This window comes from Saccopteryx leptura, chromosome 4, assembly GCF_036850995.1.
Source record: "Saccopteryx leptura isolate mSacLep1 chromosome 4, mSacLep1_pri_phased_curated, whole genome shotgun sequence".
Lineage (NCBI taxonomy): Eukaryota > Metazoa > Chordata > Mammalia > Chiroptera > Emballonuridae > Saccopteryx > Saccopteryx leptura.
This window is the reverse complement of record NC_089506.1, coordinates 168,061,705-168,076,312: the sequence shown is the minus strand read 5'-3', so window position 1 is coordinate 168,076,312 and position 14,608 is coordinate 168,061,705. Positions and strand designations below refer to the sequence as shown.

Below are 14,608 nucleotides of genomic sequence, written 5' to 3'. Positions count from 1 at the left end.
TTGTAGTCCCTCCTCCTCCCGCCCTCCCACAAGCAGTATTTTCTATACTTTCTGTCATCTAGAAGTTGTCATCTCTGAATAAGTAAGGAGAGATAAGGATGAAGCAAAGAAGTAATACTCTGGCTTCTTAAAAAATCTTAAAAAAATTAATTTTAAAATTTTCTGATTCTATAAATAACAGGAGAAACAGTAGAGATCTTTATTTTTTCTTTAATTTTTCTAACTTGGGGAGAGGGGAAGCTGCTGTGTGCTGTGAAGTGGCATGCGAGCGCTCCTTATTGCTGTCCTCAGTCCAGTCCCATCAGCTCTATGCATAGTTTATGAAAACTCCCTGTAAGTCACTGCTCTTAGTGACCTCTCTTCCATTCTTAGTCTGCAGGGTTGTATACATTTTTTACCTCATTAGTGTTTTCTGAAGTATCTATTAAAGACTGAAATAAACCTGTGTGAGGGTTCCAACTTGGAGACATTTAATTCCATCTTTTAAAATTATAATTTGTTCATTGAGGAAACATGTAAAGGATTAAGGAAAACCTAAATAAACTGTTCTGATGCTGAATTTTCTAACCTTTTAATTAAGGTTGTATGTAGATAGATAGATAAATAGATGATATATAGATAGATAGATGATAGATAAATAGATAGATAGAAGCTTTTTATGAAACCCTGGGTTATTATATTTTACATGATTTATATTAGTGTAAAAGGAACACTGGATTGCAATCAGGCTAATTGAAGTCCAGTTCAGGATTTGGTACTGTTTAGCTATCTATAGTGATTCACATTAATTTTATAAATTAAAGAAAAACTAAAGAGTAAAATCAATCAAGTAATAATTAATCAAGTAAAACAACTTGCTATTTTAGACAAGCCAGTAAACCTCTGTCTCAGTTATTTTTTTCATTTAAAAATTAGGTGGGAATCTATAATATTTATAAATCACTTTATACATGTTTAATTTCATGGCCTTGTAAAACTAAGCCAACGTATTAATGATGGAGACTTGGTTCAAAAGAAGCAATTGCTGTGTTAAAATTTTTAACCTAATCCAATTTGAATATTTCTTTCTATGAGCCTAGACTTTCAGTTTTGATTTTTAACAAACTATAATTTATAGGTATTGATGCTTCTATTCTATTTTTAGCTAAAGTATTTTTACTTTTAGTAGCCTTTACAATCAGCAGCATTGATTGAAAATAGTGTGTTTCTGGTAAAGCGTTTTCCTAGGTGTCTGACACTGATGGACCTTTTTCAATCCATATTTCAGTGATAGTGCCTCAATTTAGTTACAGTTTCCAAAACCTAATGATTATGAGGTATATTCAGGGAAGAAAAAGTTCTGTGAACTCTGAGACTATCTTCTCCTTTACCTGAACTTAGTGCTGGTGTCGAGTACTCAGGAAGGATGCACACTCATTGCTCACTCAGGGGACATCTGGATTTCTTTCTTCAGTCACGCTAGAACATCACAGAGAAATAAAGTTATCAAAATCATATCCTTTGGATATATATATATATACATACATATATATATACATATATATATGTGTGTGTGTGTATATATATATATATATATATATATATATATATATATATATATATAACAGACACAGGCAGGCAGTGTGGTGATAGCCCAAAGGAAAGGGGGACCAGGTGGAGGTGGGTAAAGGGGCGGAGATGGAAACCAAAAGAAACTTTACTTGGGGAGGAGGGCGCATGATTCCGTGTTCAGATGATGTTTTATTGAGTTGTGCATGTAACACCTTTGTAGTTTTGTGAGCCAGTGTCATCCCAATACATTCGATTAGTAAAACTAATGAATATTTTTTTAATTCAATTCAGTTTAGCATTTTGAACCTGACCATTTTACATAGAGTATTTCACTTAAATCTCACAAATCTTTGGAAAGTAGGTTTTGCTCTATTTACTTTATAGATGAGTAGATTAAGACTGAGGTAGTGTATGCAAACTGCCCTATGTCATATATTTCTAATTAGTGGTGGAGCTAAGATCTTTTTCTTTAACTTCCCTGATTCTTTATAAGTTTATGCTTATAAAACTCATGTTAAGTGTATCAGTTAGGATTCAGTTCTTGTCCATGTAACAGTAATCTGACCACTAGTGCATTATCAAATAGGGTTTTACTTATTTCCCAGAACAAGCAGTGCACTGCTGACACAGAAGCTTAAAGGAATTTCTAAGAACCAAGCTCCTGGCTTCTTCTTCTTTTTGTCTAAGTGTGTGACTTTCACCGTCATTGTTGCCAGATGGCTACTCTACCTTCTGGTATCGTGTATGCATTCCGAACAAGAGGAAAAGGACAAGGAAAGGAGGAAAAGGCATCTCTTATCTAAATTTAATATATATATATTTCTTTTTAAGTTAGAGGAGGGGAGATAGTGAGACAGATTTCTGCATGCATCCTGGCCAGGATTCTCCACCAAGCAACCAGCAACCCTGTTTGGGGCCTAGGCTCGAGTACCAATCTATCCTCAGCACCTGAGGTTAACTGAGCTTGGGCCAACTGAGCTATCTTCAGAGCTTCTAACCAGTGGAGCCCCTGGCTGTGGAGGGGAAGAGGAAGAGAAGGAGGAGAAGGAGGGGGAGAGCAGCAGAGGGTCGCTTCTCTTGTGTGCCCTGACCGCGCGTCAAACCTAAGACATCCACACTCCGGCTGATGTGGGATGTCCATATGCTGGCTAATTCTCTATCTGCTGAGCCACCAGCCAAGGCCTAATGTTTTTTCTTAATCCAAAAAATAATAGGTTACCTAGAAGTCTTTTTTAATATAAATCTATTTATAGCTCATCGAGCAAATCTTCTAAGCTTCAAGGGAGTTGAAGAGTTATTTTTAAAATTAAATTTATTGAGGTATAATCTGTATACAACAAAATTCACACATTTTATGTATATAGATATATGACTTTTGGCAAATGAATATACCTATGTAATTACTACCACAATCAAATACAGAACATTTCCAACTTGAGCAGGCAACATTAACTGAGTACTTTGCCATCTTGAACAAAATTGAGGTTTAGGTTTTGAAGGAAGAAGATCAGAAATATTAGGTAGGCAATAAGTAAAATTATGTATTCAATGTGAAATATAAATTTTATTTTGAGTAACTGAACTTTTTATAAAATGAAATAATGCTGAACTTTTGGAGTATATGGGAAGAATATTTTTTTTATTTGTTCTTTCTTGAAAAGAAAACACTCTCTTGAAATTCATTTCTTATAATCAGTTGCAAAAATTTAAAAATCAAAACCTACTGTGAGATTTTGAGGACAATCTCTAGAACTTGAGCCTTTGATGAAATACAATCATTTTAGTATTTATTACTCTCAGAGATTTGTCAGAACACTAATCTGAACTCAAATATCTTGCTAAAATGTGGCTCTTTCTATAGACTATCATCATAACCAATACTAGTCTTTTTTTGTAATTATAATTTATCTGTAGCTTAACATTATATTTGTGAAGCTATTCTAGTCTTTATTGAAAGTAGTGTATTTTGTAATTCAGGGTATTCATTTCTTCTAATGAATTACTTTTTTTCACTAAAAACTGTTTATTATTATTTTACATTAAAGTCTTTCTGTTTTGTTAATAAAACTTTCAGGATGAATTCAGCACTGGCTTTGTTGGTCCTTGGGGAGGCTGCCAAACAGAATGTGGCCTGCTTGAAAACTTTAATGGACCTAATGAGAGATTTTCTTTTAAGCATTATGTCTGTTCAGAACCAGGTAACAGTATATAGTTAATTTTTGTGTGCAAAAATATTTAAACAGAAACAAATTTTTTTCCCCCACTACTTATATTCTGGGACATATTAGGGCTTATAGTGAGCATAACTTTGTAATAATAATTTTAATAAAATATAACAATAAACGCTTATTTACCATGTATGCCAGTATGGATTGATTGACAGCTAGGGATAGATGTAGATAGAGATAGAGCTATAGGAAGAGATCTACGTACATATCTACATACATATAAACACATACATGAGACTTTAAATTTTATGAACAAACTTACATTAAGATCATATAGCTATATGTGGTTTAATTTCCTCTTTTAAAAGTTTTAAAAAATACTATAAAATCATTTTTGTTATGTTTGATTAAAACTTACATTTTAGTGGGGATGAGATAAATTAATCATTTATTTTTAAATTGAGTTTCAAATTATTCACAGTTAATTACAAATGATGTTAAACTGAGATTCACATGCATAAAATCTTTATTTGCATTTATGACTATTTCTTTAGAATAGATTCATAAACTAAATAACTGAGTGATAGACTATGAAGTTTATTTTTCATTCTTAGGACAGATGTCCAATCTCTTTCTAGTAGGTATAGCTTTCTTGCTTTCCTATTAAAATATATATATATATATAAAAGTGCAAGTTTTTTTTCTGATATGACTTATTTCCCTTCTGAGCAAGGTCAGATTCATGCATCTTAAGTTACCTTAAGACTTGATAAGTACACACTTCAGAGAGTCCTGTACACTCAGGACTAAAAGCTAGAATTGAGGTTTATTTAAAAAAAAGATTCTTTAAAAATATGTTATGAAAAATAGTATCTCATTTGATTAATTTACATTCTATTGATTACTAAGGAAATTGAAAAGTTGTTCTCTATATATTTTTTATCTGCTTGTATTCTATATTCTTTGAATTATGTTTTATGCCATATATCCATGTAAACTGTTTTTTAATGAGTACATTTAAAAAATATTAGTTGATTATACTTTTTTAACAACTCTATAACATTTGAAGATATTTCTTATAAGTATGTTATTGTTATAACAGAATATGTGTGGATTATCTAATAGCTATTTTCTCATTTTAGAAAGAAAACTGCATGGTAGATGACTTTTCCTGGGCTTGGAATGTAGTCTACATGTATATAACAATTCTTGCAGAAATCTGCTTGTACGCAGTCACTTCTAATTTGCGAAAAACTGCTTTTGTTGGTTTCTGTGACTGTAAAAGTTCACAAAAAGATATTTTACTTATGGGCAAATCAGAACAGCCAGAATTGAAAGAAACAAGTATTTTAGGTCTTTTGAACTATTTCTCTTCAAAAATGTCAGCTAATTGTAAGTAAAATATTTTTCAACTTGATGAGAAATACTTTTAAAATGTCCTTGTCTACATTTAGTAATGAATCTTTCACAAAAAGTTAACATTTTAATGTTGGAAATAATTTCAAGCTCAGTAGGACTTCTTAAAATTTTGGAAGAATATTTTATAGCATGGAAATTTTTAATCAGTAATTTTCGAACAACTGAAATATATACTAGCGTCAGTTGATTTGTGATTCAAATTACATTCTTTGAAAACAAAAGATGATTTTGGGAAAACTTTGAAATTTATATGTTTGTTTTATTCTTTTTCATATAAAGACTTCTCATATATGTTCTTTATTTTCTCTAGGCACCTATAGTTTCTCTTGTTCTTTTCCCACTCACATAATTTCTCTTTAATATCTCAAATAATTTAGTACATTCTTCATATATGACATCTCATATGCCATCAAAATGTGCCCGTCACGTATCTCAAAACTAAAGGTTGTTGTGTTACTGCTGTTTAAGGGGGTTATAGTAATAAAATAGTTTTATTTTAAAGATGGTACTACTCAGACAATATAAATTCAAAAGTGTCCCTTTAGCTTGACTAAAATTTTCTTTATGAATATCATTGCAGTAGGTGTTATTATGAACTGTCATGTATATGACCCTTACTTCCATTAAATTGTGAGATAACTGAGTCTGAAGAATCATATCTGAATTATATTTTTATTAAACCCAGAACATAGCATAATATTTAGCACATAGTAGGTGGTCAACTAATCATAGTGGATTTATTATGTAATTAAACAAATAACAATTTAAAATAAATAACAAGATTTTAAACATATCAAAAGAGATAAGATATTGCCTCTTCTGAGGGCCATAATTCACTTATGAGTTTTGAATATAATTTTTAAATAATAAGACCTTAGTAGCAGGTATTAATTTTACTCTCAAAAACTTGCTCACTATTTAAAAATTATTTTCAGTATACTTTGAGTTTAAGCAATGGGTTGGAACCTATCATTTCTGAGTATAATTTGTTTGACCTTTTCCTATTTTTTAAGAAGATTATATTTATTTTTTATTAGTGTCAATTTTAAACAGATCTTTAGTCTCTGATACACAAGTTGTATTTCTCCCATGTTTACAGTATTGATCAAGTGAGGCATTCACTTAATTCATTGTTCACACTGAAGTATTCAGAATGGCCAGCAATCTTCCTGTATAGCAGCTCAACATATGATTATGATTTTTAACTGCCACTATACATTTTAGATCTTCAACTTTTTTGTCTAGTTTTGTAAAATTAGCTCTTCCTGTTTTCTTTCACTGTGATAGGTTCAGAAGATAGTTCTCAATGGAGAGGATCTTTACTCCGAGAAGCTTGTTAGCCTCCCCCTGGCCATTACCCCTGAAGTCTGACATAAACTCATGATGATAAGGTTACAACTTTCTATGGATGCTCAAATTTTTTGAACTCCTCAACAGTCAGATTTTTTTTCCAGCCAGTTGATGATTTCATTGTATTCATTTGGTTATTGTTTATCTTTCTTTAATAAAAATAAACAATGATTTGAGTAATTTTTTGAAGTGATTTTTGTCTTTTCTACTTTTTATCGACAGTATTATATTGCTCAGCAACCTGGATTACATGCCCCAAATTTTCCTAGCTTAGATATTATTCTCTTTTTCTTTAATTCTATCTGTGTCAGTAGAAGACTTATTACATTTTTTTGGCATTTATGTAAGCTTTTTTCCTTCTGAGCAATGCTACACATTAGAGAGAGCTATCTGTGACATTGAACTTGCCAAATATACAGTCATTTTTGGTTATTGTTTTCTCTTCTTTATAAATCTAAAAGAGCATACTTATCTCTACTTGGTATTATTGAATTCAATACCAAAGAAAAAGCATGTTATCCAAGAAATAACAAACTCTGATCAGTTTCATATGTGTCCCTAGGTATGACAGCCACCCAGATACCTGTACTATAAGTGATGGTCTCAATAAAGGTTGATTCTTTTGTTTACTTACTTATTGAATAACTCTTGTAAGAATGTATGAATCTCATTTTACCAAGTTCTAGACAACATACTGGATCAAAAAGTCTTCTCTGCAGATCACATGTTGTCAGCATTTTATTCTTTTAAATGGCATTATAATAGAGAAAAAGAAGGCAATCCTTAATGGACAGTTCTGGAAGGACGTACCCTTTGTACATTCACAAGTGGTGCAGATGATTGACTCTTCTGCTTTCATTGACATCCTTTTCATGCTTTCACTTCAAGTGTAACCAGCATTTTGTCAATGTTTTCTCAACCCAAGTGGGCAAATAGATATTTCTAGGTGTAGAATACCTGCAAAGATTTGATTTGCAATAAAGAGTATAGACATATCAAAATTGTCTCTTCCACAGTCAAAAGTCAATAAATTTTCATAATCATAGTGGCATTTGTCTCATTATGATTCTGAGTATTTTAAAACCCTCAATACTTACAGCATCTTTGTCATTTATTGTTGAAAATGTCTAAAGTAAGTTGATTATCTGAAGACTGTTTTGTTAAAGACATCTCAAGAATGTGAGAAAATTCTGTCATTTTCTTCCTCTCTGTCAGAACCAGAAAATGTAGCTCCTCTGAGCATACCCTTTTGACCTCCTTCTCATGTGTACTAGATTTTTGGCTTTGTTGTTTCTGTCACTACCATAAATAGCCATTACTTTACATAACTCTAAAATGCAGCCAAATATTTCACCTATCAAATGATAGGGCTTAAAATGGTGTTGATGTGACTCATTATAACCTGAATCTTTGTAGCATCATAGATTGATTTTCTACATATGGGAAAATGATTTTGTCTGGGTTTTCCTGTATCCATAATTGTTGATAATGATCATTAATTCTACAAGACCATAGAAATTAGATAGCTTCAACAGGTAGCATCATCTCTGCAGGCCTTCTGAACATAATTATAGGAGAGGATAATTCTGGCTTTTGAGAAAGTGATATAAAGAACCTGAGCTGCTACTTTATTGAATTAAATTTTTTTTCCTCATAATTGTATCCTTCAAGTAAGTAAATTTTTGTTAAGAGTGAAAGAACTGGTTCTGGTGTTACGTGGATTTGTATTTTAATTGTGTCACTTGTATCTTGGGATCCTAGGTCAAATTATTTAATCTAGCTGCCTTGATTCCTTCACTTGATAATTCTGGTAAGAATACTATTCACATAACAGGGATTTTTATGAGAAAAAAAAAGCTGTAGGAACACATAAACACTTGGCAGAGATCTTTGTGCATAGGAAAGGTCCAGTAATGTTAATAGATATTATAATTGGTAATGTAGTAGCTAATGTTGTTGTAATGATGAGTAAATATCAGTGAAGCATTTTTTTTAATAACACTTATTTTTATGTATGCTTTGTGTACTGGGGATCCTATTTTATTTACATATAAAGAGATGGCACTGAAAACATTTAAAAATGGTATTAATAACCTTTTTTTTTTTTTTTAACGAGAGACAAGAAGCCTCAATTCTTTGTTGCAGCACCTTAGTTATTCATTGATTGCTTTCTCATATGTGCCTTGACTGGGGTGGGAGGGCTCTAGCCCATCCAGTGACCCCTTGCTAAAGCCAGCAACATTGGGCTTCAAGCCAGTGACCCTCCACTCAAGCTGGTGAGCCCATGCTCAAGCCAGATGAACCTGTGCTCAAGCGGTTGACCTAGTGGTTTCATACCTAGGTCCTCAGTATCCCAGGCCAATGCTCTATCCACTGTGTCACTGCCTGGTTAGGTCCAATTTTTATGTTTTAAATTGATGAATTCATAGTATATGAATTATATTATCAAGATAGCTATTAAAGAAAAGAGGCATCAGTTAAAAACTACACTTAGTAACATGGTTTGATGAATATAGAATTGGGCTTTCAGAAGATACAACTTTGTGGTTTCCTGAGTATTACTTAGATTATTTATATCAGTAGTTAATTTCTAAGTCTATGTTCATTGGATAGCTTTTTTAAAAAATGCAATGACTAGAAATTTTAAGCCAGTTATGATTACCTGGTGAATCCCAGCTTCATGTTAGTTATAAAATTCCAAAAATTAACAACTATAGAAAAAGTTATTTAAGAGCTTTTTGCAATAATCATCTTTTACTTGCTCCAAGATTAATGATATTATGTCTCAGTATTTAATGTAGGATATGTTTAGAGATTCATCTTTGGTATATTCTCCAGTATTGTAGGTGTAGGTTTCATCTCTTTCTTTTAGAAAACATACTTGTGTTTTTAAAAATGAAGAATTCAGAACCATCAATTCAAAGATTTATGGAAAATATGAATTATCAATAAATTACCTTTTGATAATAATTAACATTTGACCTTTTTGGTAACACATGTTATAACAATATATAGTAAGTTTAGAAATAATTGCCACCTGAATTAAAGTCTTTAAAATAACCAGAAGAAGAGGCTCTCACCTTCCACGTGGATGAAGTCGGCGAGGGGGTCCTCCTGAGCCCGCAGTAGGGGTGGCGACTGTTGTATGTGGTCCCGGGCAATGGAGGGCGTGTGGTTTCATGGGGGGGGGGGAGAAAAAGGTTTGTTTTTATTTTCTCTTAATTGGAATCGTGATGGTGTTGGATTATTTCACTGGTGGGGTTACTATAGCATGTTCTCCTTTCTATCTTTTAAAGATTTCTGTATGAGACTGTTGAGCAGTTTTTAAAATAGTGTAGGATAATATAAAAAGCAGATAGATGGTGCTCTGTTTGATTCCTACAATAAAATTATCACCAGCTTTTTTTCTTTTTTTTTTTTTATAATTTTATTTTTTTAATGGGGCGACATCAATAAATCAGGATACATATATTCAAAGATAACATGTCCAGGTTATCTTGTCGTTCAATTATGTTGCATACCCATCACCCAATGTCAGATTGTCCTCTGTCACCTTCTATCTAGTTTTCTTTGTGCCCCTCCCCTCCCCCTCTCCCTCTCCCTCTCCCCCCTCTCCCCGTAACCACCACACTCTTATCAATGTCTCTTAGTCTCACTTTTATGTCTCACCTACGTATGGAATAATGCAGTTCCTGTTTTTTTCTGATTTACTTATTTCACTTCATATCATGTTATCAAGATCCCACCATTTTGCTGTAAATGATGGGATCATTTCTTCTGGCTGAGTAGTATTCCGTAGTGTATATGTGCCACATCTTCTTTATCCAGTCATCTATTGATGGGCTTTTTGGCTGTTTCCATGGCCTGGCCACTGTGAACAATGACCAGCTTTTTTTCATTCTTAACTCTTTAAAGGATTCAAACGCAACTCAAATCTGTGCTGGACTTTGAAAAAACAATTCAGAACCAAATTTTTTTCTCAGTGTGTGTGTGTTTATTCCTTCTAGGTATAAATGAGAAGATGTGTTTTTTTCCCCCTCACCAATGTTCCAACCTTGTATTTCTTTTATTTGTAAATGTAATCAGATGCCATTTTATATGTGGAAGTATTTATACTGGCCAAACATTTTTTCCCTATTTTGTCCATTTTTCTTATTTTTGTTTACTTATTTTTCCTTCCTTTTTTTTATTCTTTCTTTTTTTTCCTCTCTCTTTTTTATTTTGGTAGTTGTTACCCACGCCATTTTACATCTCCTTCACTGAAGGGCTAGAGTTTAACTTTTAATCTTTTATATTTAAATGTAGATTTTTGACACTTTTAAAAAACAAAAAAGACAAGAGAGATGAAAACATTTGATTATTTTCTCAGTGTATTTTTGTAAAAAATATATAAAGGGGGTGTTAATCGGTGTAAATCGCTGTTTGGATTTCCTGATTTTATAATAGGGCAGCTGGTTAATATCTCAGTTTAAAAAAATCAGCCAGCCCCTAATTTCTCCATGTTTACACTTCAATCTGCAGGCTTCTTAAAGTGACAGTATCCCTTAACCTGCCATCAGTGTCTACCCTTCCACCCCAGCCTTATGGCAGGGGAGGAGACTTAGCCAAACACTGTATGCTTTTCAGAAAAACACATTTTTTAAGACAAAATGCTGTTTTGTCCAGAAGTTTTAAAACTGGTGCATTTACAGCAAAAAGGGATCCTGTAACTTTAATTTGTAAACCACACCTTTTTTGCACTTTTTTTATAAGCAAAAATGTGCCCTTTAAACCACTGGATCTATGTAAATGCCGATTTGAGTTCGCAACGCTATGTACTAAGTTTTTCATTCTTGTATTTGACTATTTAATCCTTTCTACTTGTCACTAAATATAATTGTTTTAGTCTTATGGCATGATGATAGCATATGTGTTCAGGTTTATAGCTGTTGTGTTTAAAGATTGAAAAAGTGGAAAACATCTTTGGACATTTAAGTCTGTATTATAGCCCTGGCCGGTTGGCTCAGTGGTAGAGCGTCAGCCTGGGGTGCAGAAGTCCCGGGTTCGATTCCCGGCCAGGGCACACAGGAGAAGTGCCCATCTGCTTCTCCACCCCTCCCCCTCTCCTTCCTCTCTGTCTCTTTCTTCCCCTCCTGCAGCGAGGCTCCATTGGAGCAAAGATGGCCTGGGCGCTGGGGATGGCTCCTTGGCCTCTGCCCCAGGTGCTAGAGTGGCTCTGGTCGCAACAGAGTGATGCCCTGGAGGGGCAGAGCATCGCCCCTGGTGGGCAGAGTGTCGCCCCCTGGTGGGCATGCCAGGTGTATCCCGGTCGGGCGCATGCGGGAGTCTGTCTGACTGTCTCTCCCTGTTTCCAGCTTCAGAAAAATACAAAAAAAAAAAAAAAACAACCAAAAACAAACAAACAAACAAAAAAACTCATTCATATAAATGGAAATATTCATATTTTATAATTACTGAATATGTGAAATCTAAATATCTAGACTGGAAATTAAAGGCTCCCAAGGAGTTAAAATACTAAAATAAAGCTATAACAAAAGGATCATAATATTTTCAATATCATAGTTTCTTAACAATTTTTTTTTTTTTTTTACATAGGTAGAGAGAGAGTCAGAGAAAGGGATAGATAGGAACAGACAGACAGGAATGGAGAGAGGTGAGAAGCATTAATCATTAGTTTTTGTTGCAACACCTTAGTCTTTCATTGACTGCTTTCTCATATATGCCTTGACCGTGGGGCTATAGCAGACCAAGTAACCCCTTGCTCGAGCTAATGACCTTGGGTCCAAGCTGGTGAGCTTTGCTCAACCAGATGAGTCCGTGCTCAAGCTGGTGACCTCGGGGTCTTAAACCTGGGTCCTCCGCATCCCAGTCTGACACTCCATCCACTGGCGCCACCGCCTGGTCAGGCTCTTAACAAATTTTTAAGATTTATTAATAATTTATTTTGGTTCAGCTGCAAAGAGACATATTTTCTCTTAGTATATTTAAAGTGACAGCTTTGATAGCTGCCACAGGGTCACTCAAAGCAGAACAGAAGAATGCCTTATGCTGTAGCTTAGTCCCTGGATGGGGAGTTTCATAGCAGGCATGCTTCCCAGCAAATGTCCAGACGTGTATGTTATAATGCATTCTACCTTTTATGACAGTTGTAACATATCCCATCTGTTTTTTTTTTTTTTGTTTTGTTTTGTTTTTCTGAAGCTGGAAACGGGGAGAGACAGTCAGACAGACTCCCGCATGCGCCCGACTGGGATCCACCCGGCACGCCCACCAGGGGCAACGCTCTGCCCACCAGGGGGCGATGCTCTGCCCCTCTGGGGCGTCGCTCTGCCACGACCAGAGCCACTCTAGCGCCTGGGGCAGAGGCCAAGGAGCCACCCCCAGCGCCCGGGCCATCTTTGCTCCAATGGAGCCTTGGCTGCGGGAGGGGAAGAGAGAGACAGAGAGGAAGGAGGGGGGTTGGGGAGTGGAGAAGCAAATGGGCGCTTCTCCTATGTGCCCTGGCCGGGAATCGAACCTGGGTCCCCCGCACGCCAGGCCGATGCTCTACCGCTGAGCCAACCGGCCAGGGCTCCCATCTGTTTTTCAAAGGTTTTTTTCTTCATTAACTGTTAGTCAATTGGATGTAATAGATTCTTCCAACAAATATTTTTCATAAGCAAGACTTCAGTGTAGTTTTAATCAACAAATGAACAACTCAGTTTTAAATTCAATGGCATTTTAAAAATATTTTTTGAATTTTGAGAACACAGTTTTCATAATATATTTTATAAGTGCATCACTAGTCTTGTGGAGTCTAAAAGCAAACCATATTTAATTCAATGATACAAATATTGTAGGCTTAAGAGATGTTATTCCTCCATAAACAATAATTTAAAATATAGGAAGGAAAGGGGTTTGGATATACATTTTATTAATCATTCTTTTTATTGTAACAAATTTGGGAGTCTATAAATAAATTTATAAACTGGTTAAAATCCACAGTATATTTTACTTATCATGTTCAAAAACTGCTTTTTTACTTCAGTTTCACAATTCCTCAGTTATTAAATACTCAGTTATTTTTTTACTCTTTTTAAGACTCAGTTATTTTTTTATTTGTTGAGTTCAAGCCTTATTTTTTTTCTAGTTACTCAAAAATTCATAATTTTATTTCTGCTATTGTACTTGAATTTTAGCAATTATCTTTACAACAAGCTGCAGGAGACTAAAAATTAGATTTTCCTCTTACCCCACCATTTACAGTCTTCAACTTTTTGTCTTTTTTCTTCCCAAATAGGCTCTTCTACATAATTGCATTATTGTTTCAGTTTCCTGAGGTTAAAAACATATTTTTATTTTTTCATTTAATTCCTTCTTTTTCCTCCATAGCTAAGAAGTCTTATTAGATCTTCTTCACACTACCTTAGCTTTTTCCTTTACTCTCCAATATCCTGTTGCTCATCACAGTGAAGAGCTAGATTACCCCATAAAACTCCCATATTTCTCCCCCAGCTTATTGCTTAAATAGATGTAACATTTCTTTGAACAAATAGAACATTACTCTTTTTGCTCAGACATCTACCATTTCATCTGATCCCATTTATTTTTAGTTGTTTTACCTTATCCATTTCTAATATGACCTCTCTAGCTCAGCTCAAGTTGAGATCCTCATTATCTTCCTCTACCTTCTGTTTCATAGCTAGCTACTTCTCTGCTGGGAGCCAGTGGGCATGAGTGAGCATAGTTCCTCCTGGGGCCCTGAGCAGATAGGACTACTTCCAGGACCATAGTTGAACAGGGCTGGAGCCTGGTTATGGGACCGCTTCTGGATCTGCAGATCTCAGGCCTGTTACCAGGGATGCAAATGGGTTAGGCTCCCCCTAGGTCCCTGAGCATGCTCCTGCCAGTCCAATGGGTTGGTTCTCTATGGGTGGGTTCCTGGACTATGGTAGAGAGGCTGGATCCAGGTCACAGAGCTGCTTCAGTGTTCACAGTAGGATTCACAGTCAGGGGCCTATTGCCAAGGGCACCAGCAGCCGTGATCCCCCTGGGTCCTTTAGTGGCTGGGGCTGGTGGCAGGACTGTGTGACAAGCAGGGCTAGAGCTGAGTTTACAGGAGTACAAGGGTGTTTCCAGGT

General features: G+C 34.8%; 1 protein-coding gene and 1 non-coding gene across 3 annotated transcripts in view; both read left to right on the top strand.

The window, feature by feature from the left end:
* TMEM232 (transmembrane protein 232) overlaps nucleotides 1-14,608 on the top strand; it is a 192,868-nt gene that overhangs the window by 66,669 nt on the left and 111,591 nt on the right. For both annotated transcript variants that reach the window (XM_066379914.1, XM_066379915.1), the window contains exons 10-11: nucleotides 3,626-3,749; nucleotides 4,862-5,111. In XM_066379914.1, the coding sequence (XP_066236011.1) occupies nucleotides 3,626-3,749; nucleotides 4,862-5,111 (374 nt within the window). The remainder of the gene's footprint in view (nucleotides 1-3,625; nucleotides 3,750-4,861; nucleotides 5,112-14,608) is intronic.
* On the top strand, nucleotides 11,475-11,550 carry TRNAP-GGG (transfer RNA proline (anticodon GGG)). The gene has a single exon. It is a non-coding gene; the product is annotated as a tRNA-Pro (tRNA).